Source organism: Myripristis murdjan, chromosome 5, assembly GCF_902150065.1.
Source record: "Myripristis murdjan chromosome 5, fMyrMur1.1, whole genome shotgun sequence".
NCBI lineage: Eukaryota > Metazoa > Chordata > Actinopteri > Holocentriformes > Holocentridae > Myripristis > Myripristis murdjan.
This window is the reverse complement of record NC_043984.1, coordinates 8,020,602-8,046,098: the sequence shown is the minus strand read 5'-3', so window position 1 is coordinate 8,046,098 and position 25,497 is coordinate 8,020,602. Positions and strand designations below refer to the sequence as shown.

The window sequence follows — 25,497 nt, the reverse complement described above, 5'->3', positions numbered from 1 at the left end:
CAGTGGGAAATTTTGCTTTATGAAGACATAGATGGAACGAAGGAGATTGTGTTTGAATGAAAGAGTATAACTGAGTATGAGTAAGTAATTGAATACATGTATTAACTAGTGATTGTGAATATGTTTGTGCTTGCATACCTTTGTCATGTGTCTCTGAACTCTTTGTGTTATGATCTGTATGTGTGTGTGTGTGTGTGTGTGTGTGTGTGTGTGTGCGTGTGGGTTCCAGGCTATCTTCATGATCCCCACCAACCCTCCTCCAACGTTTCGAAACCCGGATCAGTGGTCTTCGGCGTTTCAAGATTTTGTCAGCAAGTGTTTGGTCAAAAACCCAGAAAACAGGGCCACTGCCACACACCTACTACAGGTAGCACCATGTGAAACCCTGCTGCTGCCGCTGTGTTAGTGCTAGTAGAGTAGTAGGCTTTGTTGCCCAGTGCTAGGTCAGAAATCTTGAAAACCATGCTACATGGGTAATCTCTCAGCCTCTGGTTTACTTTAGAGACCGCTAATGTTGTTACCTAACTTAGTAACACAGTTGGTTTTCGACATTCCATTTATTTGTATTCAACGGTAAATTAAGTTAGTTTAGTCAAATTTGTATGTACTCATTTGTAGATATACCAGTAAATGCATAGAGGAACCAATGTAATGTCAGTTTGCAGTAGCATGATGAAAATGATTTAAAATATACCTGCTCTTTTACATTTGTATGTTAATATTATGATTATGACATTTGCTAAAGTTGTAACAATTAACTAACACAATGATGCCTCCCAAATAATGTTACTTACTGTTTTGTAATACCACTTCTATCCAGGAGATGTCTGTTAAAGAGTGAACTCATCATTGCTTTGGTCTTAATGAAAATACATAGATAAATACTAGGGTGTTGGATTTATTAGGGTTCCAGGCAGATGTGTAGGAACCTTTCTCTTTCTCCACTCTGTGCTCAGCTTTAACTCAGTCCCACTGTGTGCTCAGTCATTTACTCACTTTTTTGTCTCTCTCACTCCTCTGCAGCATCCGTTCATCAAGTCAGCCAAGCCCAGCTCCATCCTCAGAGCTCTGATCACAGATGCCATGGAGATCAAACTGAAGAGACAGGAGGAGGCAGAACAGAGAGAACAGGATGCAGATGATGACGACAATTCGGTACAGACATGCAGAATCACACACTTTAAGAGAACACACGTGTAGACACACACCAGCAGAAAGCATTAATCTGAAGAGACGGGAGGAAGTAGGACACACAGAAGAAAAACAAATTAGCACACCTGGGTTATTTTGATGTGTTTAGGTGTTGCAGTACTTACAGCATTTTTATCTGTATTGCATTTTTGCATCTTTGATCTAAAAAGATAGATCTATCTTTTAAATAGATTTCATAGATTAAGACCAGAGGAAGAATTCATTATCAGAGTTGCAAAACACTGGGGGCACACCAAATGACATAAAATGCTACATTAAAGCTTCATAAAAATTTCTATATGAAATCCCCCTCAGTGACCTCCAGACTTGAAGTCTGATATACCCGGTTCTATCTCAGTCACTTTGTAGGTTTAAACCCCACCCACCTGGTACTGCAAGCAACATAAAACAAGTGAATTTTCTGTACCCACTTTTTGACCCAGCCGTGATCCTCAGCCATCTTTGTTAAAGCATGAGAATGAAATTTCAATCAGTGTTAGCTCATTTCAGCTCAATTCAAAATACTTGATTGGCTCATAAAAGCATTTGGTTTGCAGACATGCAGTTAAAACAATAGCTTGATGTAGTACCACTGAATATTTGCTAATTAGTGCAAAATCTAAAGGTCTGTCACCAACAGAAGCTGCAATATCATTTTATGTACAAATTAAGCAATCAGATTGCAATAGAGGAAAAAGTTCTTACTCAGCAGTGACCTTGAGATACTCGAATTGCTACTGTGATTGTTTCTGTCTGACTTAATAGTTTATTTGTGGATCTCCCTCCTCAGCCATGTTAGGATGGTGTTAGTTCTCAGCTGCCATATTTCTAATACATCTATACTGCCCAAGGGGTTGAAGTCTAGAACAGAGACAAATTTGTTTGAGGACTTCCATGTTGATGCCATGAAATTTTGTTACCATATTCATGTTGGCCAGAGGATGAAATGTGGCAATTTTGGTGACTCTATGACCTTGCCTTTAATGCCAGCTACAGGCCCATTGAGACATCTGTGTGAGATGTGCTTGTTTTTAGTTTCCCAGATTGGAAATGTATGGACTTCATGCATTTATACTGGAATAAAATTACACATGCTGTCAGTAGTAATAAGCTGCAGGAGCTACCTCAGCTACCTAAAACTGATCCAACTGAAATGAGGCTTTACTTTCTGTCTGTGCTATTTCAGGATGAGGATGAGGTAGACCAGGGCACCATGGTGCGGGCAGGGACAGGAGACTCGGGAACCATCCGAGCTGCTGGCTCATTAGGTAGCACAGCGCGGACCATGATTGAACATGGAGACACGGGGACCATGGAGTCACAACTGGGAACCATGGTCATCAACTCTGATGACGAAGATGAGGAAGAAGCAGGCACCATGAAAAGTAAGACTCAAAAGTACACATACACAATGGATGAAAAACTTCATCAGCTCTGACTCCCAAGGTGAGGAAGTGGTTAGCACAGAGTGTTAAAAGAATGAACAGGTGCAGATGTTGGCATTATGAAAAGAGAATATATGCACTCAGGCACAGACAGAAATGAAGCTTAGAAAGATACTAAGTTTGAGGTATTCTGCTCTGATGAAGAAAGCAGTGGTAACAAAGAGGCTGGAGAAGCAGACCTGCATTTCCCTTACAGCCACTAGAGGGCACACTCAGACCATCACACCTGGCTGGATTTCTTTTCGTTGTCTTCCCGATGACTTGGTAAATAACTGTATATATGTATGCATTAGTTTCTCAGCAGGTACCTGTATGTACTTAGTGCTTGTGTGTGCTTGCATGCATGTATGTGTTACTCATCCCCCTGTGTTTGCACCGGAGGAACTAATCCCCTCTCTTTGCCCTGGGGGTTGAGTTCTTGGGCCCCAAAACACTTTCTGCAACTGTGGTAGTATGGTCAGGGTGGGGTTTTAGTCCCTGATGCAGTATAATGGTGTCAGTGTGCCATTTTTGATCACTAAAGTGAGCACCTTTACACAAATTAGTAAAAGGTTGTTCTCTCAAGAGAATATTCACATAGTAAATGAAAGAAAAACATGCTGTTTGTGTCTGTGCGGCATTGCATGCCATGTCACTGTTGATCTCCATCATGTGACAGTTTCTTCCTCTCAGCTGTTTTCTTTCCACAGTCTCATTGATCTTTCATGTTTGCACTTTTGCTCTATTCCATCGCACGTAGAATGAGTAGACACGTCCTCCTTAATTGCTGTAAGTTTGCTGTTGAGATGCTACATTGGAAAAGCGTACACACACATAACAGCTCAAAATACTCACTTTGCTCCTGGAACTTTGACCCCTGAACCTCTTGGCAGAAAAAGTGCATTTTGTGTCCACCAGCCACAGTAACAGATAAATTCCAAAGTAGTACTTATGTTTTCACATTTCACCAGCCAAATATATATATATTTTTTCCAATTAGATTTTTTTTCCCTTTTCAGAATGAAACAGACCTTCTGGATAATTGATGGGAATCTGTCAAAGCGGTTGGCTGATTAGCCAGATTTTATCCAAGTCACAATTAATGCATTAAATGTGTTGCTTTACTTTGGAAGTTAATTTATTTCACATGAATCTGAGAGCTTCCATTGGATTTAATGAGTCCTTGGGATAGAACACCTCAACTAGAGTTGGACTCTGTGTTAATCAGTACTGGGGGAGTCTGTGAGTGCATCAAAGAATACACCCAAAATTAGCTCTGTTGATTTGCAAAATCTGTATATTTGCTGTTGTTCTGTGCAACATTTAAAAAGCACTGGTGGACACGTGCAGCCTTGATCCCTGTGAATTTTTCATCTTTAAAACTGCTGCACATGGTTTACAGCACATGGATGCATTATAGATAAAGTGTTACTGTGGGGTTAGCAGCCGCTTACAGAATTTAGCAGTATTGGCTGGCGGTAATTTGCCACCCTGCAGTGCTTTTGGAATGGTCAAAATGCTCAGCAGTAATGGGAATTGAACCACACAGTAATGAGCTGTCTGCAGAGTAACAGTGCATGGGCCTGCTCAACACCTCTGGCTGATTAATCGAGCTGATTAAAGCACAAGCACGTGAGATGCAGACACACACTCAAGAGTGAAAACTATAATTCACACACGCACAAGCACACACCCATGCACACACTATCTATCTGTGTGTGTATACATATTTTAATTTTTTTGTGTAGGTATGTATGTATGTATATATATAATGTACACATACACACATATGCAAACACATGCTAATATGAAAATTCACATAAAATCGCGTCATTAGCTTGCACACAAAGATTCACACACAGTGACAACATATATATCAACACACGCGCAGTTACACACACACCACAGTCTCCTGTCTAATGTCCTGCTATTGAGTTAGTATGGATCTCTACTGGCAGTTAAAACCACATTAACACAGGAACATTTAGACTTAATAATTACATTAGCACTCCAGTATCCTTCAGCTGTGTGTGTGTGTGTGTGTGTGTGTGTGTGTGTGTGTGTGTGTGTGTGTGTTTGTGTGTGTGTGTGTGTGTGTGTGTGTGTGTGTGTGTGTGTGTGTGTGTGTGTGTGTGTGTGTGTGTGTTTGTAAGCGGGTCTCTGTCTGTGTAGCCAATGAATTCAAGTTGTGTCCTCTTACCTGTGTATCAGAGTTTTGTGTGTGTGTGCTTTTATACAAGGTTGTGTATGTTTGTGCCTTGCTTGTGGATCCTCATGCGTTTGTGTGTGTGTGTGTGTGTGTGTGTGTGTGTGTGTGTGTGTGTGTGTGTGTGTGTGTGTGTGTGTGTGTGTGTGTGTGTGTGTGTGTGGGCTGAGCTAATGTCTGAGATCTGTTGCAGAAGTGGCCCTGAGGAGCAGGATAAGATATTAGATCAGATATTGATTTTGCCTAATGGTGCTGAACAATAAAAAGCCTTTTCATTTACACTGATTAGCCACCATCCCACTCTAAAATGCACACACTAGACTGCACATTAGCAGTCTCCCTCTCTGTCCCATTCATCTCCTGTTGTCGTCTGCACTATTTCTCGTACTCATTCAGAATCAGAATGGCTATATTAGCATGACAAGTGCACTTGAGTTGCCAAAGCACTGACGGATCTCAAAGGAAGACTTCACTTTAAAATACAGCTATCGCTGATATGCCTTTCATTCCTGGGTCCATTTTATTGTTGGATGTGTTTTCTTGTATTCCTGCAGATAACAGGCAAATGTAAATTCAATGAGATTAACATATATCCAACTCAGCTACAATATTGTTTAATAAGAGGAAATGTTATTTAAAACCTTCTTGACTGACAGCAGGTGTCAGCCTCTCAGAAGTTTTTTTTCTTGACTCATCACTCAGAATCATACAGGGAAAATCCACTGTGGAAGAGAGAGACACCAATAGGTCCACAGTAGGTGTGACTCTCCCTCCAGTTGCTCTCCACATTTAAAGGTTTCCCTTTGTCATTAAATAGATTTAAGTGACTACATTTAGCTAACACATTCTTACATAGCAACTTTACATCAAGCACTCCTCTTTTTTTCTTATTTAAGTTTTATTTTGTTGTGGCAAGTTGCAGATGGCATTTCTCTCCTCTTTTTTTCCTGTCCTAAATAAGCTATTTTCTGTGTAGTTCAATAGCCAGACAAGGCACCAACACAGCCAGGGTTAGGGCTTCTGCTTCCACTGAGGCCTATAAACAAAATTCAGTGAGCTCAATAGTACTCTAATATTCTTTTAACAAACACATCCCCTGAATTGCAGTTATTTTTGTCACTTCACAACATCAGTCCAGTTGTGGTTTTAGCCAACTGATTTGTTGTCATTTATCTTCCTTACTAACAGAGATGCTCGGTGCTGCCCTGTTTTCATATGGACATTGAGTGTGTGTATGTGTCAGTGGTTGGTACCAATAAAAATGGGTCAGCTTTGTCTAGTTTTCTTAAAATTGCTGAAAAACGCTACAGGATCAACATTCATTTTCAGCCCACGGAAATGAGGAAAGAACCAGTGAAGTACTTGCTGCCATGTCTGTTCCATACAGGAATTAGACAAACTCTAAGGTGGTGTGTTATCTGATTGGGTAGAGAAGGCCCAGCCAAGTGGACAGTTGGTCAGTGGCAGAGCATAGAGGCAGAAATAAAAGGTTTATCAGCAGGTGAGAAATAAGGGGGCTAATCAGCTTGCCCAAGTCAGTGTCTTACTGTGCCGAGACCATCAGACAATCCTGTTGTTGAGCTCTACAGTGTACAGCATTTGGTTATATTTCAGCCAGCTAATACTAAGTGGTCATCAGATTGCTGTAACGACCTGTAATGACAGTCAGCTCTCCATGGCCAGGGTTCCACCTGTCTTCTCAAAGTGACTTCAGCAGTCAGAACTGTCAGATCCAATCTCAGATCAGCTCTGACTGATATGTCCACACATCATAATGCCACCCAAGCTCTGGAGTCAGATATGAGGTTTGATTTTTTTTTGTTTTCCCCGTGTAGTAATTTCACAGCAAAAATAAAACATGGTGCTATTTACAGGAAAATGTGGTGGGAGAACACAGATTATAACTCATCATCTCTGAGGTCTTCACACCAAGTGGCTGAAAAACATTTTGTACTTTTGTCTGTTTTGCTTTGTTGCATGCTTTGATTTGCAGTTCCTTCATTGATCATCAATTGTGGGACATGCAGAGTGCAGAAGCTAGCAGGAGGCAGTGTCAGTGGGGGGTAGGCAAATAATTATGTTACTTGCAATAGTCAGACCTGATTTAAGTCCGCACATGACTGAGATTCAATAGTAATGTGAGCTGGGCCTCTTCAGCATGTACATTTTCTGATCAGATGTCAGTGCGACCAAGATCTGTCCTGAAAGTGTGCACACCCTAATGTGTTCTGGCATGATCAGATGCGCCAGGTGGTATTGAAATGGCAGGTGTAATCATGGCCTGCTTTTCTGTCCAGGACTTGCTAAAACTACAGATGTTACTCTTGTAGAAGTCCCACATTATACTGCATACCAAAATGACACACTGCTGTGGCACATTTTGGATGTGAAGGCTTTTCATTGCAGTGTATTACTGTTCTGCCTTGCTGTACTATATTTAGGAAAAGAATGCAGCGATTGCTATTGCAGTAATGATGCAGGATAGATATGAAATAGATTTGAGCGAGTTCTCTGCGGAGAAAAGTGAATAAGGAAGGTAAAGGAAATCTTGTTACGACATGTAAAAGTCAAACATGTTCGGACTACAACACAGTTCTACTCTCTTGTCCTAATCTGTACCAGGTTATCTGGTCTCTTTGCATCCTCCTGCTGCCGCTCGTTTGTTCTGTACTCTTTGTTTATCTCTTCTTCCCTTTTCCCAGCAGTGTCAGTGTGTCAGCTCATCAGTGTTTTTGTCAGTGTGGCGTCACCTGAGTATGGTGAGGTAAATTATAAAGGCATTTTATGTCCATTTTGCGACATGTCTCAGCTACCCAGACACAGCATTCAGGCCAGATTCAGGTTTTTGTTTCAGAATGTTTTAGACTATAATCTTTTTTTAAGTGACCTATGTGATGTATGTTTTTTTATTTGAATAGTTCTAAAATATTCCAACAGAATTAAAAGGACTGATATCTTGTAAGATCAAACAGATCAAGTGTTCCCTGTGTTTGCCAAAGTATTCAGAGGGTTCTCTTTGCTATATATTCTGCACACAATGCTGGCTTAGAGTGATTATGAGTGTGTTATTTAAAGTAGGTTTAAAGTGAAAAATCATATTTTAAAACCTCACAAGGTGTCTGTGCACATTTAAATGCTTATCAGTCTAATACTACGCACTTATTTGTGGTATATGTAAAGAGCATCTTGAGCAGAGGCTGGTTAACACTTGCTAAACTGAGTTATATAACAGTAACTTAAAATGGAACAGGGTAACTTTCCTCTGTAAGGAAGTGGGACGTTCTCAGGATATTGCACATTTTCCAAGCATAGATTATATGTGGTGTTATGGTAACAAACAGTTTCTTTGCTGTAATAATTTATGGTGCTTATGAGATAGTAATAGTAATGAGCAGAGTAAAAACACTTTTTGTGGTTATTAAGTTCTATATAGTAACCAACATATGTGAGTTAGAAGTTTTTTTAAAGTAGCATAGCCTACATGTATACGAATTTAAAAAGGAAAAAAAAAACAAACAAGACTGCTTAGTAGCTCCCTAGCTACTACAAGAGTTGGCATAGCAACCAAAAAGCACAGCAGGTCACAGTTTATGGGCATTTGAAGCACAGTTGGATCAAATTTGTGACCAATGAGACTGCTTGGCTGAAACTACCCAACAACACTACACTGTAAACTAGAAACAGAGCCTGTAGATAATGTGTTTTAATGAGCTTGACCTTCTCTTGTCTGATTATATTGAAATAACGTCCATATTGGGAGAAGAGTGCCTGATTTCTTTGAACACTAACTTGTCCAAGGTTGCACACGGCAGCATAATCAACTGCTGAAGGACCTGGCAGCAAGTATGAAGAGTAAACCGAAAGCGCTTCATTTATTTGCTTGTCAGGAGAACAAGCAAATAAATTGCCTTTGTACTTGAATGAAAACAAAGCAGGAAGTTAGCCACATGTGATTATGTCAGCTAAGAGAATCTGGCATGATGGAAAGGTGAGTTGACATGGTCGAACAACTTCAAAGCAAAATTAAACTCTGCTTGCTGTCCTGGTTTACTTTTTGTGCCCAGGCAAGCACCATATGTTATCATTATCAACATGATTCTGTCAGTAGTGGTCACTTAACTAACATTACAACGTGTTGTTACAGTCTGTGATTGTTACAATCTGCAAATCATTTGAATTATTTTCCTTTCTCCACATTGATGCAAAAATTCAATTTCCAGTGATTATCGTAAATGCGTGTCATTCCAGTGATTTAAAAAATCCAGGTGTCACAAATCCTTTTGATTTTGAATTCCAGCTTTTTTCTGCTCAGGTATCTTACAAATTGTCAGTAATTGTCATTTTTATCATTATTAATATCATACATTTGTTTGTTTTTTTAGGGAACATGATTCAGTAAAATATTAAAATTTTCATGAGAAAGATTTTGATAATTTATTTGGGGTAAAGTAATTGTCATATTTATCAAGTAATAAAAAATAATCTAAAGAATAATTGATAAATTAGTTGGTAGATTAATTGACAAATCAAAAAAATAATCAAGTCGACAAAAATGAATTAAACACACACACACACACACACACACCAAATCACACTGGGTGTTTGGGATCATTCCAAAGCCAAACAACAACATGAGGAAGACTTTGCTGTAAAGCTGTATAATTTCAGAGTGATCAACATAAGACAAAAATACAATGGTCAGATAATATAGAAATTCAAGGAAGTGACGTGGAAATGAAAGGATGTGCATTCTTTACACACCTTTTACAGCATGACCTCTCTCTCCAGAGTAACTGGCACTATAGCCACACTGCCAGCACCAGGGCAGGTTATTAAAGTCATTCATCAAACACTGAGCTGCACTGATGCACCGTTGCTTTACTCTGTACTCATTAACTCTCTCGGGTACAATCGGGAAAGCAGACAAGTTGAAGTATTGCTCTAGTAACTCCACACACTCTCATTGTTTGTTGCTTTGTCTTTCACACTTTCTCTCTCACACACACACACCCTCCCACTCATTACCATACTCACCTCCCTATAATTAAGATTCTTATTATTTGGTTTTTGTTTGTTTGTTTGTTTGTTTGTTTGTTTGTTTGTTTGTTTGTTTCCCTTGTTCTGTGGATCTTACTGTGCTCATTCCAGCACGGTTTGTTGATTGTATCTCATCATTCTGCTTTTTTTAGTAATTGGATTCAATCACTCTTAGTGCTCTTAAGCACTCACCTTTTATGATTTATCATTATGTAAAAAAATAAATAAATAACAGGCATGCAAACAAAAGTAGTCCTTTTTCTATTTTTTCAAATTATTGTTCATAATAGAAATATGAATGGGGTTGACTGCCATTTTTAAACCTTGTTGTGGCTGTGGAAGCATTGACAAAGTGACCAGATGTCATTGTTAAAGTAATTATGGCATTTATGCAAACCACCAGTGTAATATTTAGGAATAGAAAACTTTGCACAATTCTAATACCTCTGTGAATTAATTATGAATTCAAGTCAGCCCCTACATTTTTTGACAGGTTTTTTATGTTGTCTTTTTTGTTTGTTAGTTTGTTGTCCGGGCAAAATGAGAAAATGCAGGCAGCTAAGATTTCACTTGGGTATCTTAAAACGTTTGCAAATTGTGCCTAAATTGTAACAGTAAATTTGTAAATGTTGCTGTTAACTATGTAAAGAGGTAAACTGCAGCTGAAAATGGAGTAAGCTGACATTATGAATAGTGGTGTCAAGAGATTAAAAAAATTGAGAGATTAATTAATTATGATCTGTAATTAATTGATCTAATTAATCTCTTTTTTAATCTCACCTAAAATTGCTGAGAAAAGCCCTCAACTTGAGGTATTTCCCTTTAAATTCATTACATTATTGTAGCAGATCAGTCCGATGCGGGTCGGGGGGACGACCCCTCTTTTTCAAGACCCTTTTTTGGGGAAAAAAAAAAAAAAATTATATGGACAAAATCTGGAAAAAAAAAATCAAACAAACAAACAAAACAAAATCTTTGCCGGATCTGACAGGTGAGCGGCGCACACATAGCCTACCTGCCATATCAATTTTTGTTCATATGCGGCTGCAATGACTGCGCAATGCGGCCATTCGCCGGTAATCGCGGCATCAGGCGAGCCTACCTACTGGTTTACATATGCACAATACATGTGTATTTGCTTAGACCCCCAATATTAGACGAGGGCGTTTTTTCAGGGCATTTTCAATGGAAAAAATATCGTCTTATATTCGGATAAATACGGTAATGTATTAACTTCGATCACGTAACCTTTTCTTCCACCTCCTCTCCTCTCCTCCACAGTCAGACACACACACACACGAGTCGCGACACCCCCTCCTCAACATGCGCTGCCTGTTTACAACGGACTCGGACTGTTGGGGCGGGTGTTAATCAAAACAAACCAATCATGTCTTGACCTCTTCACAGGTTGCTGGCCTCTGATTGGCCTGGCCTGTCTCTCTGACTTAAAAAAAAAAAAAAAAAAAAAAAAAAAAAAAAGATCAGACTGGTGAGGCCAGCCGGACCGGACCGACAGCTGATTGGCCTGCCCGGCGACCTGTTTAAAAAAAAAAAAAGACGGGCAGGCCACTGGGCCAGTGACAGGCCGGCGCTTCGGGAAATCTCCCGATGTACAGTTCGGGCCTGACAATAGGAGCCTATCAGCTTATGCTAAACAAGCCCAAACACAAAAAGTAAAGTTAGTGATTAAAAATTAGATTAACTCGATTAAAAAACATAACGCGCTAAATATGACTGTAATTAATTAATCTCAATTAACGCGATAATTTGACACCACTAATTATGAATGATGTTGTTGATCTGGGAGAGATGCATTAGTTGAGTTATAGTTCATGAAGTTTGCATAAAACCAAGCACAAATATAAGAATGAACTGAAAGGCCATTATGAATAATGGTTAATTTAGCAGATGACCACCATTAGTCATGAGCCATTTTTTTTTTTTTTTTTTATTTGTTCAAGGAGATTAAAGACAATACCACCAACCACACTAAGCTGTTAAATATTAAAATGATTGTGAAGGGTCCTGGTGGCTCAGTGGCCCAAGGTACATACAGTGCATTCACCACAACATGTATTCTGACTTACAACGTGTTGTGAGTCAGTGTCACGTGCTCGCTTTCAGTATGGTGCTGCATCAGTGACTCTGAATCTTAATCTGATTCTATTTTATTCTATTCAGGGAGAGATGAGACGATGCAACCAGCCAAGCCCTCCTTCCTAGAGTACTTTGAGCAGAAAGAGAAGGAGGCCAATAGTCATAACGATGGAGGAGGAAGAGGAGGAGAGAACGCAGACAACCGCAAACTTCCTGCTGAAGGAGACTTTGAAGTGGTGAGTTTGGACGGTGTGTGTTTGTGTGCATGTACACAGAACTTTACTTGGTGATGGAATACTGGTGTGAAGAAAGTCTGAAGTCTCTGAAAGTTAATTTTCATGTTGTAGTGGAATGAATGGAAATCAATGGCTGGATTAAAGAGAGGGAAAAAGAAATAGTTTTAAATATGAATGCTTGATTTGGGAAGAGACCAGGAGAAAAGTAAAGCATATGCATTTTGTAGATGTTATGCTAAACGTATAAAATCACAAATCTCAAGTAGTTTTAAAAAATGATGGATTGAAAAAATAATTGATATATGTGTGGAAATTTAGACTTTCCTTAAGTCATAGAACCAATAAAAGCTGTGGTTGCTTTTGTTACTTTTGTATCGTACAAATAACATGTGGCTCTGTAACAATTAAACAAAAGCCAATATAAGCAAAAAAGTATGAATTAGAACGCGCTCTACTAGTACAGAGGTAGCACACGCCTTTGCCACCATTTTGCATCCCACTAACGAAGAGAGGCTTAGCTGACCTCAGGAAAGCTACAGCATCACCCTGTGGATTCAGACGGAACTGCAATAATCAAATGAGGAATTGCGTGGGAAGTACGGAAATTGTTTTTTCAGTTGTCTCAGACAAGCAAAATCACTTTGCAGATTTCGAGTTGCATTTTACTTGTCGAGTAGGTGGGTACATACCGAGTACTTGAGTACTCTTTCCATTCCTATTTGTTTCTGAGACTGAATGCATGACCTTCCAGTTAGCTAACACCCATCCTGCATCCGTTATGCTGCAGCCCACTGCCGCATATTTTCACTCATCTGTTGCAAAGTACAACTGAAAATGAATATTGTAATGCAAAACCTTTGTCTCTCAAACAACTGAACAGCACTTTATTGAAACATAGGATGACTGAAAAGAACAAGATTTGATTTTCTACACAGTTATTGTTGGGAATGGAGCCAGTAGTGCAGCTGTAGTCACATGTCATGAGATGTTTGGTGCGCTGATAGCTGGATCAGTACACTGTGATCGTACCAAAGTGTGCTGCTGTAAAGGAACAAAGCTTGTGTGTGGTATTATTTGTACCTTTGGAGGGTTGTGTGTGTGTGTGCGAGTGTGCATTTGAAGTTAGTTTATTTATAGACAGTGACAGTTAACCGCCTAGTGACCCTGTTTTTTCCCTCACATACTTTCTCATTAGGTTTGATCTTACTAACTCACACACATTTCCACTCACTCACTCTCACACACACACACACACACACACACACACACACACACAGCATCATCTTCATATAGTTATATCATACAATGCTGTGACATCTACACACTGCCTCAGTAGAGCATCGTGCTTAATAGATGTCTCACATGCACACACACAGTTGTATTTGGGTCAGCAACTGATTTGGTTCAGTGAAAAGCTCTACTATCTTCTGTTTGAAAGAGGAAAAAAGGCTCTTAACTCAGTGACACTGGTAATGATTTGTCTTGATTATGTACATTGCTATCAACATTACTTGCTATCACTGTGTAGGATATATCAGGAAAAGACTCTTGTAACATGAAAAATGATGTTCAACATTCTTGAGACTTGATTCCTTGGGCTCTAGTTTCGCAGACCAGGCGAGGCGGGGGCGTAGCGCAGATGCGCTTCGCCAACTGGGTGTGGCCAGGCGGATTTTCCAAGTTTGGCACGCCGTTCTCGGTGGCGCAAGTACTCCGCCGTCCCTCCTACCGGCGCAAGGGAGGAGAGAAGGCGTGGAGTGGGTTTGACACAGCCGATTCACATTTAACCAATCAAATGAGCCCCTGTCCTCGCCTTTAAAATGCGCTGCGCGAAGGCGTAATGAAAGTTTACACAGCTGACATGGAGGTCTATTGCCGCAGGCGGAGCGGAGCCCAGGAGACAGGCGCGGAGCGGAGACCGGCGAGCAGTGCGGACACGTCACCAAAACCTCACAGGCAGGCTTCCGGGATGTCAGGCACATGAACGATGCAATAAATACCGAAAAAAACACTATTCAATGCTATGATCACAATCAGCATCTCCATATCAACTGTCCCGTCACAGCTGATGTCAGATCAAAGGAGATTGGCACCGTTTGTGCTGATTGTGAGATTTGGTGATGTGCGCCAGGCAGCCAAACTTCCACTGCGCCAGCTCCGCTCCGCCTTGCGCGGAAAGTAGACGTGGTTTCAGATGGCGAGCTTTTGGCGCACCTCGGTGAAGCCTTTTGGCACAAAACTGTCACTGCGCCAAGCCGAATCTGTCCGCACCTCCCCCCGCTGCGCCGCCACTCCCATCTCTGCGCAAGTCCGTCTGCGAAACTTGGACACTGTCCGCCTCTCCCGTTTCGCCGGTCGAAACTAGCTCTGCGCGGGGTTCGCCTCACTGCGCCACCCCGCGCTGCGCCGGGAAACTAGAGCCCCTTATGTCAGGTCGTGTACACACCTGTATGTGTGTATGTACATATGTATTTATTTACTTACTTATTTACTTAAGGTAGATGCTGTATATTGAAATGCCATTCTGGAATAGTACTTATTTTATAAAGTTCTAAATTTGATGCCACAGTTTTTAACTGTTTCATAACATTTCAAACATTTCAACATAACAAATGCTGAACTTCCATGAAATTGCTTCAACAAAGACAAAGTAGTTCTAATTCAACTTACTGGGAAATGCACAATGATTAAGCAGATGTGACTTCTGATGAAAACTGTAAAAGGCAATAAGATGACCATTCTGGCCAAGTCTCAAATACCGTGAAAACTGGATACAGAATTGATTAATCGTATAGAAAGGCCGACTCTGGAAATTGTGAGTCGGGTAAAGCCCTAGTGAAACACAAGGGAAACTTAGACACTTTTACAGGCTTTCCCTTTAATGTATTTAATTGTCGGCTCACCACAATTTCGTGTTTCTTAGGCAAAACATCGTCAGTGTTTCCCATGAGTAAGCTCATCTATTGCAGGGGTGGGCAATTATGTGCCATGGAGAGCCGAGAGGCTGCAGGTTTTCTTTCCAACCAAAAACTCCACCAGCTGATTTCACTGATTAGTCCCCGCTCTCTGCTTGAAGGTGAGGTAATCAGTGAAATCATCTGGTGGAGTTTTGGGTTGGAAAGAAAACCTGCAGCCTCTCGGCTCTCCATGGCACATGTTTGCCCACCCCTGGTCTATTGCATAGTCTGCACATACTGAAAAGTTGGTCTGCATATGTAGGCTGTGTACAGAGTTGACCAAAATCAGTCTCTATTGCTGCGCTTAAGAGGTGGCATCATATTAGGTTGTCATTCACAAGAGAAATGCACTCTCAGCAACAAAAACAAAAGTGAAACATAAATTCTACAGACTTCTTCTCACTCACATTGGATCACAATGTTTGTGATCAATAATTGGTTGGATAAGTTATCAGAGATGTGTACAATTGCCCTAAAACACAGAAAATTAACATGTGCAATGCAAATGCTGGCATCTTGAGCAGACACACTGCTGTCACTGCAGGTAAGGACAGTCATTTGACAATCCACAAATGGCCATGCTGCGTTACGCCAGCAAGGAAGAGCATCGGGCCATCCTTACTGTTGAGCCCTGTGATGTGCAGTAGCATTTACAGTAGACAGTTATTCAAGTAGAATCAAGTCAGCTTCACTTCACCTCACAAATCCCACTTTGGGGATGTGTGTTCTATTAGACTTTAAAATGAGATTATGAAAAACACATTTCTGTCAGGGTTTATAATACTTGGAAGTGATTAGCGGTTGACAGCCTCATTCTGGCAGTGTGTAATTTTAGATCTGTCCACTCCTATTTATGTGTTTCTGCTACTAGGTATCTTTTTATGTCGTTATCCAGGACTGTCTGTGTGTTGTTCAGTATAGGCGGTTTAAAAAAACAACTCTTTTTTTCTCTTTGGAGGTTTAAATTTGTGGTATAAAGCTTTTATCTTCATCATATCTGTCTCTCCCGTGCTTTCCTTCTCATCTCTAGAGTCCCACACGTTGTAGAGATCCCACTTTTAATTTGCCGTGGTCCGTCACTCTTCAGGATTAACATTTTTGTAACTGAATGACGTATCCAAACAGTTCAATGTCATCTTATATTTGAAGTAGGTCTCATATTTACCATCCCCCCATCCCCAGCTTCTCGTCTCACTCATTCTCCAGCTCCTTCTTACACGTATAGTACATGCACACACTCACCCCACATATATTGTTTATGCTTTTGCCAGTTTGGTGGTGTGAGAATGCAGCATAGAACATCTGGTGGGAAAGCACAAACCTGCATTATGCATGAGAAACAGACTCACAAGGACCATTCTCTTTCTCTCTCCAGTCTCTCTTCTCCCCTCTTTCCTATGTTTTGCCTCCCCTGTTCTTTCCTCAGTTTTCCTTTTTCTTAGTTTCTTTCCTTCTCACATTCCATCTTTGTTTCACCCTCTCCCAGCCTCCATTTCCATTCCTCCCTGTCCTTCGGCCACATCTCATGGTTGAGGTCATGTAACTACCGCATCCAGACAAGGGTTTAAGCCGTAGATGTTGGACTAGAGATAATGCAGGTTTGAGTTTTGGCAAAATGCAAATTGGCTCATTGTTGCTTACATCTTGAAATAAAGCATGTATGAGATGGAAGGTTGTTGGTATGTTGAGAAGAAAGACACTTTGTAAAACCTTTTAAAGAGCTGCGTTCAGATAATTTAATTCTTCCTTTCCTTGCAGGGAGAGAAATTTGACCTTGACATTTAGTCTGCAGTCAGTCACTTTTAGACTTGTCTATTACAAAAGCCTTATCCGGCTAGCACCCATAATCTTGAAAATGGTGCACTGACATTTTGGCATCTCTTTTTGCTATCTTCACCAAAACATATTTTGTATTCATTTATTCTTGTGACAGAGGTCAAGGGCAAAAATGTTTAGGAATATGTTCACGTGTATTTTTTTTTTCTTTTTTCTTTTTTTTTTTCATAAAACCTGGCTGCTGTCTCCATTCCTTCATGGTTACCAAAGTTTTGGATTTGACATGGTTTCCAGAGAATTTAAGGTTTGCTCTGTATCTCCTGTTGAAAGAGGTGACCACTCTGTGTGCCTGTGTGTGTGTGTGTGTGTGTGTGTGTGTGTGTGTGTGTGTGTGTGTGTGTGTGTGTGTGTGAGAGAGTGTGTGAGAGTTAAAGAGTCAAACAGAGTGAATGTGAGAGCGTGAGCGTTTTGTCAGTGGGTTAGCTCAAATATTGTTTTTTTTTCTCTCTTGACCAGCAAAACATTGAAGCTAGCTGAGTTGCAAAAAATAGGATTAGGATGACAATGGTGTTGAAAAGCTTTTCATTAGCTTTTTATTTTGTTTGTTTCCTAAGAGTAATTTGATTTGCCCAACATAATGACCTAATGCCTCAACTGGAAGCTGTTCCTTAAACACTGAATTTAGAACTGAGAGTTAACTGCCTTTTTCTAATATTCCCCGAATTAGTTTGCCAAATCTGTGGTTCAAACAAAATTTGGTCAGTTTGAGTAACTCTGCTTCTCTGCTTTTTGGCTGTGGCTGCAAGGTTTGCTTACTTTGCCAAGTATTTTGTCAGGTAAATGGCCAAAACAATACGAAATAATACTATGAACTTTATTGATTGTCCAGAGTAAATAGGGATTCACTACGATAAATGTAGTTGGCTTGTAAAAGCTGCTTCAGGTCTCAGGCCAAAAATGTACTTTTTAGGTTTTGTCCCAAAGTTTCCGTAGTGTTTTACTTTGACTCTCGTGTGGTCAAGTTGTGAGACCTCCCATTCTCTGTTCATGGTTATCTGCCTAGTGGACTATGACGCCAGTGTTATTTTAGCTCCATTGATTGTGGGTAATAAATAGCTTCAGAGTGGAGTGCTGCTGGTAAAAGCTGAAAGGGGGAATCCCTAAGGGAAAAGCTAAAGGAGGCATCAGGCCCTTACCTCAGGTCATGAACAGAGAGAGGAAGAGACTGGATAAATGCCAATAAATGTAGCCCAGGCTAGCTACTAGAATAGATACACTTACCTGACACCTTGGTTATCTCTGTCATGTGTAGGATATTTTAAGGTTTTGGTAAAGATTTTCTGAAGTGGCTGCCACTAGACTGTATACCTATTGATCTTTACCCCTCCTGCTTTGAAATGATCAAGAACTTCATTTGCACTACGTTTATTGTAACAAGCTCAATATGTAACCAGCAATGAAGCTAAATAGTTTTATATGAATGAATGAATGAATTTATTTTTATTTTGGTGTCATGCTAATAAACATAGCCCAGCCCGCATGGGCTTACAGGACACCATAACTGGTGTTATTCAAATTTTCCCGGTCAAGTGATGAACACACAACAAAAAAAAAAAAAAAAAAAAAGGAAAAGAATAACTAAAAGGAGGTCAAACAATCAAGACCATCAAGACAATATACTTAGGATAAACAGAAGATTATCGATTAAACAAAGCATCCTGTCTTCTCCTGTATATTTGAGGTTCTGAGGCTGGCTACTAACCTCCTGCACCTTCATTTTTTCATAGTTACGAGTGTCTTGATAGATTTTCACTCTTATTTGTTGGCTTTTTGAGTTATTAAGGAAGAATATGTGATTGTGGGACATTTGCCACTTGAAAATTACATGCAACCTGTAGCAAAATATGAGGCACCTGCTCCACTGGAAGAATAGTCTCAGCTAGACTAGAAATGCAGTCAGCTTGATATGTAAGCACACAGTAATACAGTGATGTGTAAGTTCCATACCTTGGATGTGAAGCAAGATAATGACAATATGGTTAAATTGCACCCTGCCTTAGTTTCAGAATATGCTCAGGCACATGGAATAAACAGATCAACAAGAGCCATTCAGTGAGTGCTTATTTTCAATTTGTGGTCAAAGATGATGTGCAATGACTCATTGAGTGACAAAGGGAAAAAAATCAATATATCATACTCACTTGACCTTCAGTGATTGTTATGCAGGATTCTGATATTGAAAGATTACTAGAATCCATTAATTTCAAAGTCTATGGCAGGAAAAGGGAAATCTGAAACCTGCTGGACGGGGCTCCTCTGCAGATCCCATGATACTTAAAGATGTAACTGAAACAGAGGAAACTGGTGTCCCAGTGGATCTGCCCAGTACAGCACTGATTGTATTGTGCAGCTCACTGGTGTGAATGTGACGTTATGTCCCGATGACAAAACACTTTTGAATGCTTTGGCTTACCATTAATAGTAGTTTTGAATATGTATTAATGAGTGTGAATCTGTGTCCATATGAATACAGAGATACCTGCTCTATACGTAACAGCTCTATACATTGCTTTGATTTAAATAAATTCCTGTGAAACAAAAATATTAATCATGAAATTGCAAAAATGTATGCTTGTGTGTGGTAGATGCATTTGTTTTTTGTATGTTTTGGCTTTGTTCCATGTAACCATGGAATTTTCCCATGGATTACAAAGGTTTGTCTATTTCTAAAAAGATCAGACTGTACTTGTATAAATACAGTATATGGATAATGTTCGTCTAGATGTTTATGTGGCTGGTGGATAATAATGTCAGCCTAGACACTGAGGGACTGTTTCTGTGCATTTGTCTAGATGCGTACTTGGACGGTGGAGGAGTTGCATCTGCGACTGGCCTCTCTGGACCCCCAGATGGAGCAGGAGATTGAGGAGATCCGTCAGCGCTACCAGGCCAAGAGACAGCCCATCCTCGATGCCATTGAGGCAAAGAAGCGACGGCAGCAGAACTTCTGAGAACGTCCTGCCGTGCTCTGCATGGCAACCCACAATATTTTTTCCTTTGCAACAACCATGTGAAATGTCAGCAAGGCAGCTGAGGTTTCACAAAAAAGTAGCTCCAACATCGTCTTGGAATAACAAAATGGCAATAAGACTGTTTTGAAGTTTGTCCTAAACATCTGGTCAAAAGATGACGGACAGTTTGAAGGGCTGTCTGCAACAGTTTTCAAATGTCAGCACATTTTGCAGGTGCTCCACAATGACAGCTCACTAAATGTAGGAGGGACATCTTGTTAGGCTCTTGGTGGAAACTTGGAAAACTGCACCAGGACTTATAATGGTCTTCAATTGAGATGTCAGATAAAGTACTTAAGTCTTTTTGAGAAATGATATGTGAGAGAAACTTCCAAAGAGCTGTTTTGTGTGTTCAAGAATATATTGGTGGAATCTACTGCTTCTGTTTGACCATAGGATCCTTTACTCCTTCTTTACACAGTTGGCGATTATTGTGGAAGGGCACAGACCTCTTCCATATTTTAGTAACTGATTCATGTGGTACAGTTTCATTTTACCTGCTGTTTGTTCAACTTTGGTACTCATTCAGTCAGTCCTTTAAGTGTCTCTTAAACTTTGATGTTGATAAATGTTGCTGTTGGACTTTGCATTCACAGGGTTCCTATACCGGACTGGAAAGTCTGGAAAATTGATAATTTAAAAAGTTATGTTAAGTTAAAAAAGTATATAAAACTGTAGAGTTTTGAAATGCTAAATGTGTAGGATCCGTGCATTTACTGTCAGCCACAGTAGATTTGATTTATGGCTAAAAAAAGAAAACAGGACACTCCGTCTCTGTAAACAGTGTTCTCTCTATCAAGGCTCTCTCTTAGGACCACGGTCCTTGTTTGATTTGGTACTTGCTCCTTGATTTTCTAGTTCACATACAGTGATAGCCATTGTAGAAATCCCTCTGCAGATGTATATCCTGCTTCAAGTACTGAAAAAACTCAGTGTTATACAGTAGAGCCAAATCAGTATCTTGTGCTACAGTTGTGTTTCTCAGTTAGTCACCAGACTGTTTCTTTTACTGTCTGTCGGCTAAAAAGAGAACAAATTTTAGTTTTCTTTTACAGTTTGGGGTGGACATGGAGCCAAAGAGCAATTATATTTCGGTAAACATGCAGGAATAAAACTGGGACTTCTGCAGTGGCTGCCTCTGTACAGTACGGTGCATTATAAAACTGAAACTTGGATCTAACCAAATTTAAGCTAACTAAACAAATTTAACATCATACGTGAGGCTGTTTTTAAGAACAGAACCACAGCTCTAAGTTACATTCAAGCTGTGGGCAGTTGCCTCAAATTTAAGCAATAACGTTTTGTTCCTTAAAAGGTTTGGTGAACAAGAAGAACAGGAGCATTTGTAATTTGTGCTTACAGTTATATACCATCCTCACTATCCATTTTCAGTATCACTGGACTTTATTTAAGGGACTCAGTCTAACTTAAGGGACTCTGAAGGGTTTTATAGAATTTAGCCTATTAGACAGAAATGCAGTGGAAGGTCCTATCTGTTTAACTCAAGCTGGATGTGATGTCTTTGAACCAGATTTTTGAGACTTGAAAAGGTTAGCAAAGGCATGGGCCAAGAGGTTTTTGAGGGAATTTGATCATTTGCCTTTGTTGAACCAACAGTGCACTTCATGATGATTTCGTTGGATTTTTGCTGTGGTGTCCTTTCTACTTGTCTCTCTTCTTCAGTTAAACAAGACGTGGGTTGAATACATTATGGAATCGATTTGACAGAGTCTTTATTTCCTATATTCATTCATTTTATTATTCATCTGGCACAGTGAGGATCCATTGGATTGCCACAGATTTGCCAAACCACACCTCTGTTACACTCGGGACAGACTAAATAGCTAATTTCAACATTGACCCATGTCTGGTTTAACATTGAAACATTCCACTGGCTTGGCTTCTAATGTGTTTTGTATTGCTTCAGACATGTTTGGTGTACGTCTAGCACAATACATAAGGGATGATTTCTATTTTTATACCTAGGTTTAGTTGTTACACGGTCATTTAGGAGGAAGTCAGCTGTTTGGTTCAGTCGCAGGAATGTGCATCAGAATGCAAACTAGCTTCTCAGGTCATTAAACTCAGGTTTGTATATTATTGACATTAGTGATGAGAAATTACTGTAGATAGTCCCGGAATCCTCCATACAAAGAGGCATGTCTGTATGTATTAGGAGCACTGGGCTGTATTTGTACATTATGATAACAGTGAAGGATTGAAATCCAAAATGGGTACTCATATGGTAGTGACATTAAAGACAATGTAAACGTCCATGATAAGAGCATTGATCATCATGGAATAATTCACTTTCAAAATTCAAGCCTTTTTGTTTTGGAGAGAAACCCCTCAGCTGGACAAGTTTGAATGCCCAGGCTCGATCAGAGGATATTGTGTTAAAGTCCAGACTTGCCCTTAGCTTCTTTGAATGCAGGACTTCGCCTTTTTCTGTAAGATAACAATTCTTAAGCACAGTTTTCGAAAAAGTTGCGTGTTACAAGCAAACAAATGGGTATTGCTTTTGTTTTCTGCCTTGTCAACTTTGGATGTACTACTGCTTTTTTGTTTGTTTGTTTGTATGTTTGTTTGTTTTGGGTGGGTGGCAAAATTAGTTGAACAGTGATCTAAATTTATGAAATTGTGTTGCTATGTCTGGGTTTTGTTTTAATAATGAATTTAAACAAGCTAAACATGTTGTAAAAGTAAAAGAGTTTGATCTATTAATGTTAAAGTTGAGTTTTGATTGAATTTGATGCATGTGCTGTTTGTTGCTGGCAGAGGAGTTACTCTGCTGCTGAGCAGTGATGCATCAGAACTTATTTAATTAAGTCGCAATCACTGGAGAACATTTTGTTCAGAGCCACATACAGAACTAGTAGTGACATTGTGGAGCAGTTTGTCCTCTCTGACCTCCTTTGAATTGTCTAGATAGGATGACCACATTGTTATACCCAGACCTAAGTCAAATACTAATTGCAAATGTTTTATAGTGTATTACCCGACTGGAGTACCAGACAGTTCAGATATTATCCAGTCAAGCCTTAAGTCACAGCAAACTGAAGTGACTTCCAGAGACTTCCCTGAAATTTTCTAAACTTGGATGCACAGAATCGCCCCAAATTAATTTCATTCCTCCCCATTCTGCTCTTACCAAGATCAAAACAAATCACTAAACATCTTTGCAAATGCTGTTTGACACAGGTCTGGTTGTAGGCCTAATATCTGTAACTTTGTGCAACACCTGCTGGGTCGCATGATGAAGGGAAGGTTGCAAAACAGGTAAAAGTTTCATAGAGAATAAAAGTGAATGACTAATTCCTGTTTCTCATTTCCTCATTTCATGTAGCAGTGAGTTACTTGGGGTACTTTTACTTTTGGTTCCAGTGTGGTTCTCATGAAGGTCACAGTGCTAAAATTATTTATAATTTCTTAGAAAACTCGATCTAAATTAAAACACAAATAATACATATCTGGACTTACTGATGTGTGTTTTAATTTCAGTTTCTTTTCTTCTTAATTAATATTTGTGTGTTTTCTGTTGTGGGGCATCAACTCTGAAGAAATACTGCTGTTCCCAAGGCGCCTTTATGTTGATGTGACTCTTTTGAACAGCAATGTGAATCAGACCCATGTAAATCCTGCTGGAACATATTTGGACATATATTGTGGATGACAAAATATTGGAGTGTGTAGACATATTTTGCAGGCATTACCACTGTTGAGGCTACTAGAGTTTTTGTTTAATAAAATCAAACATGTAGCTTAAATATCGCACAGCCATTTTTCTTGCAATAATAAAAGTAAACAATTCAATGAGTCAGTGTTAGCCTGGCAGTGCTACCTGTTGCTGCATACACTCTGTGTCTCAGGTTAACATCACCTCATTCATTACTAATGCATGTGAGAACATTTTCAACCATATCTGAGGTGAATGAAGAGCTACTCTGTTGAAAACATTGGCCAGGTCTATCTACTGATCTGTAATAAAAACTAGTATGAAGTGAAGCCAATCTCATTTGACCATTTGCAAGATGTGGCTGTCTGCTCCTCAAAAGTTGCTGGGTGTCTACGCCAAACAAATTCTTTTGGGCAAATAATCTGCTGTTCTTGGGCTCTTGGTCGTTTTGCACACACACTATATGGTATGTCGGCCTCATCGAAACACACTGTTCATTTGTGCAGAGAACATTTCTGAAGTACACATGCCTTAAAGTATGCGCTAGAGGTCAATGCGTATGTATGAGATCACTGTTTGGTTTATGTTTTCTTTTTTCTGCTCGCCTAATATGGAAATGAATAAACAGATTTTAAGGAACCTCTGTCTGTTCTTACAGTATTTTTTTTTTTTTAAAGAATTTCTCAACTAAACGTGGGTGGATTTCTGTGAAAGTTGGGCCAATGGAGAACTGATTAGGTTTTGGTGGTGACGTGGATGTGGGATTTCACAGTGAGATGCGTGTTTTGTCTAAAAAGTCAGTAGAGTTTCATTCCACAATGATAGAGCCACAAAATGTTCTATCTGCCTCTTGAAATGACTGGAAACATGAGAAGAAAACTCACTATGGATTATCATTGACATAACTGGTTTCCAGCAGTCACCATGAACATGCATACCTTTCAGCTAAACATCTTCCTTCTGCACAGTCACTAATAATGCCTGTAAGGACAAAATGTACATTTTAACTACAAATAAAGTCACAATTAATTGTTTTTGGAGCATTGGGTTGGGTTTCTCAGTTTTGCTATTGATTAAATTTTCTTTCCTTGTGTTTAGAGTTGATACCCAGCCTGCCTTCATCAATGACCTTGATTGAGGACAGAGCAGGAGCTCACTGTAGTTTAGATTTACTAAAAGCCTTCTCTTGTTGTTCCATCAAATCCATCAGAAACACTGAAACTTTGAGATACAGCTTGTTCCCTTTTCTTTTATTATTTCTCAACATCGTGTCTTCTATCTGCCAAAATAGCAGGGATGAATTTTTAATCGGCCGACCATGAATCCGATCTGTCTCCCCTTCACTGCGACTGGGGGTGTGGCGGCCCTTTAAAAACCAAAATAAGGGACGTGTGTGTGTTGTGAGTGACAGAAAGTAAAGTTGAGTTTCTGGATGAGTGTGTGTTTCCATGAGAGCTTTACTGAGAGAGCTTTATTTTACTGTCATAAAATAAACTGGCCTTTCGAGAAGGTTTCCAGCACGCTATTCAGCAGCTACAGTTTAGAGATAGCCTCAGCTAAGTATTTTCAAATAAAGATAGTGTGATTCATAATTTGTAATGTATTATACATCTCAGTCATAACTCAGTCAAGAGCTTGATAGCTCCCTCATTCATTATTCATTTGACTGAGGTACGTTTTCTGTCTGCTTAAAGGCTCTGAACGCTCCCCAAATCCTCACATAGATCATTTACATGGAGAAGACATAATGACATTGCTCAAATTTATTTTCTTATACTCTGCTTGATTTCTACACGGTCCTAAATATGGCCTCTCAGGGACAGTGA

At 39.7% G+C, this 25,497-nt stretch overlaps 1 protein-coding gene across 1 annotated transcript in view; it reads left to right on the top strand.

Annotated features, from left to right (window-relative positions):
• Positions 1–24,259, top strand: part of LOC115359619 (serine/threonine-protein kinase 4-like) — a 34,430-nt gene extending 10,171 nt beyond the window's left edge. The window contains exons 7-11 of the mRNA XM_030052175.1: positions 230–367; positions 1,024–1,155; positions 2,378–2,576; positions 12,040–12,191; positions 19,777–24,259. Coding sequence (XP_029908035.1) covers positions 230–367; positions 1,024–1,155; positions 2,378–2,576; positions 12,040–12,191; positions 19,777–19,935 — 780 coding nt within the window. The 3' untranslated portion in view covers positions 19,936–24,259. The remainder of the gene's footprint in view (positions 1–229; positions 368–1,023; positions 1,156–2,377; positions 2,577–12,039; positions 12,192–19,776) is intronic.
• Positions 24,260–25,497: the final 1,238 nt, after the last annotated feature.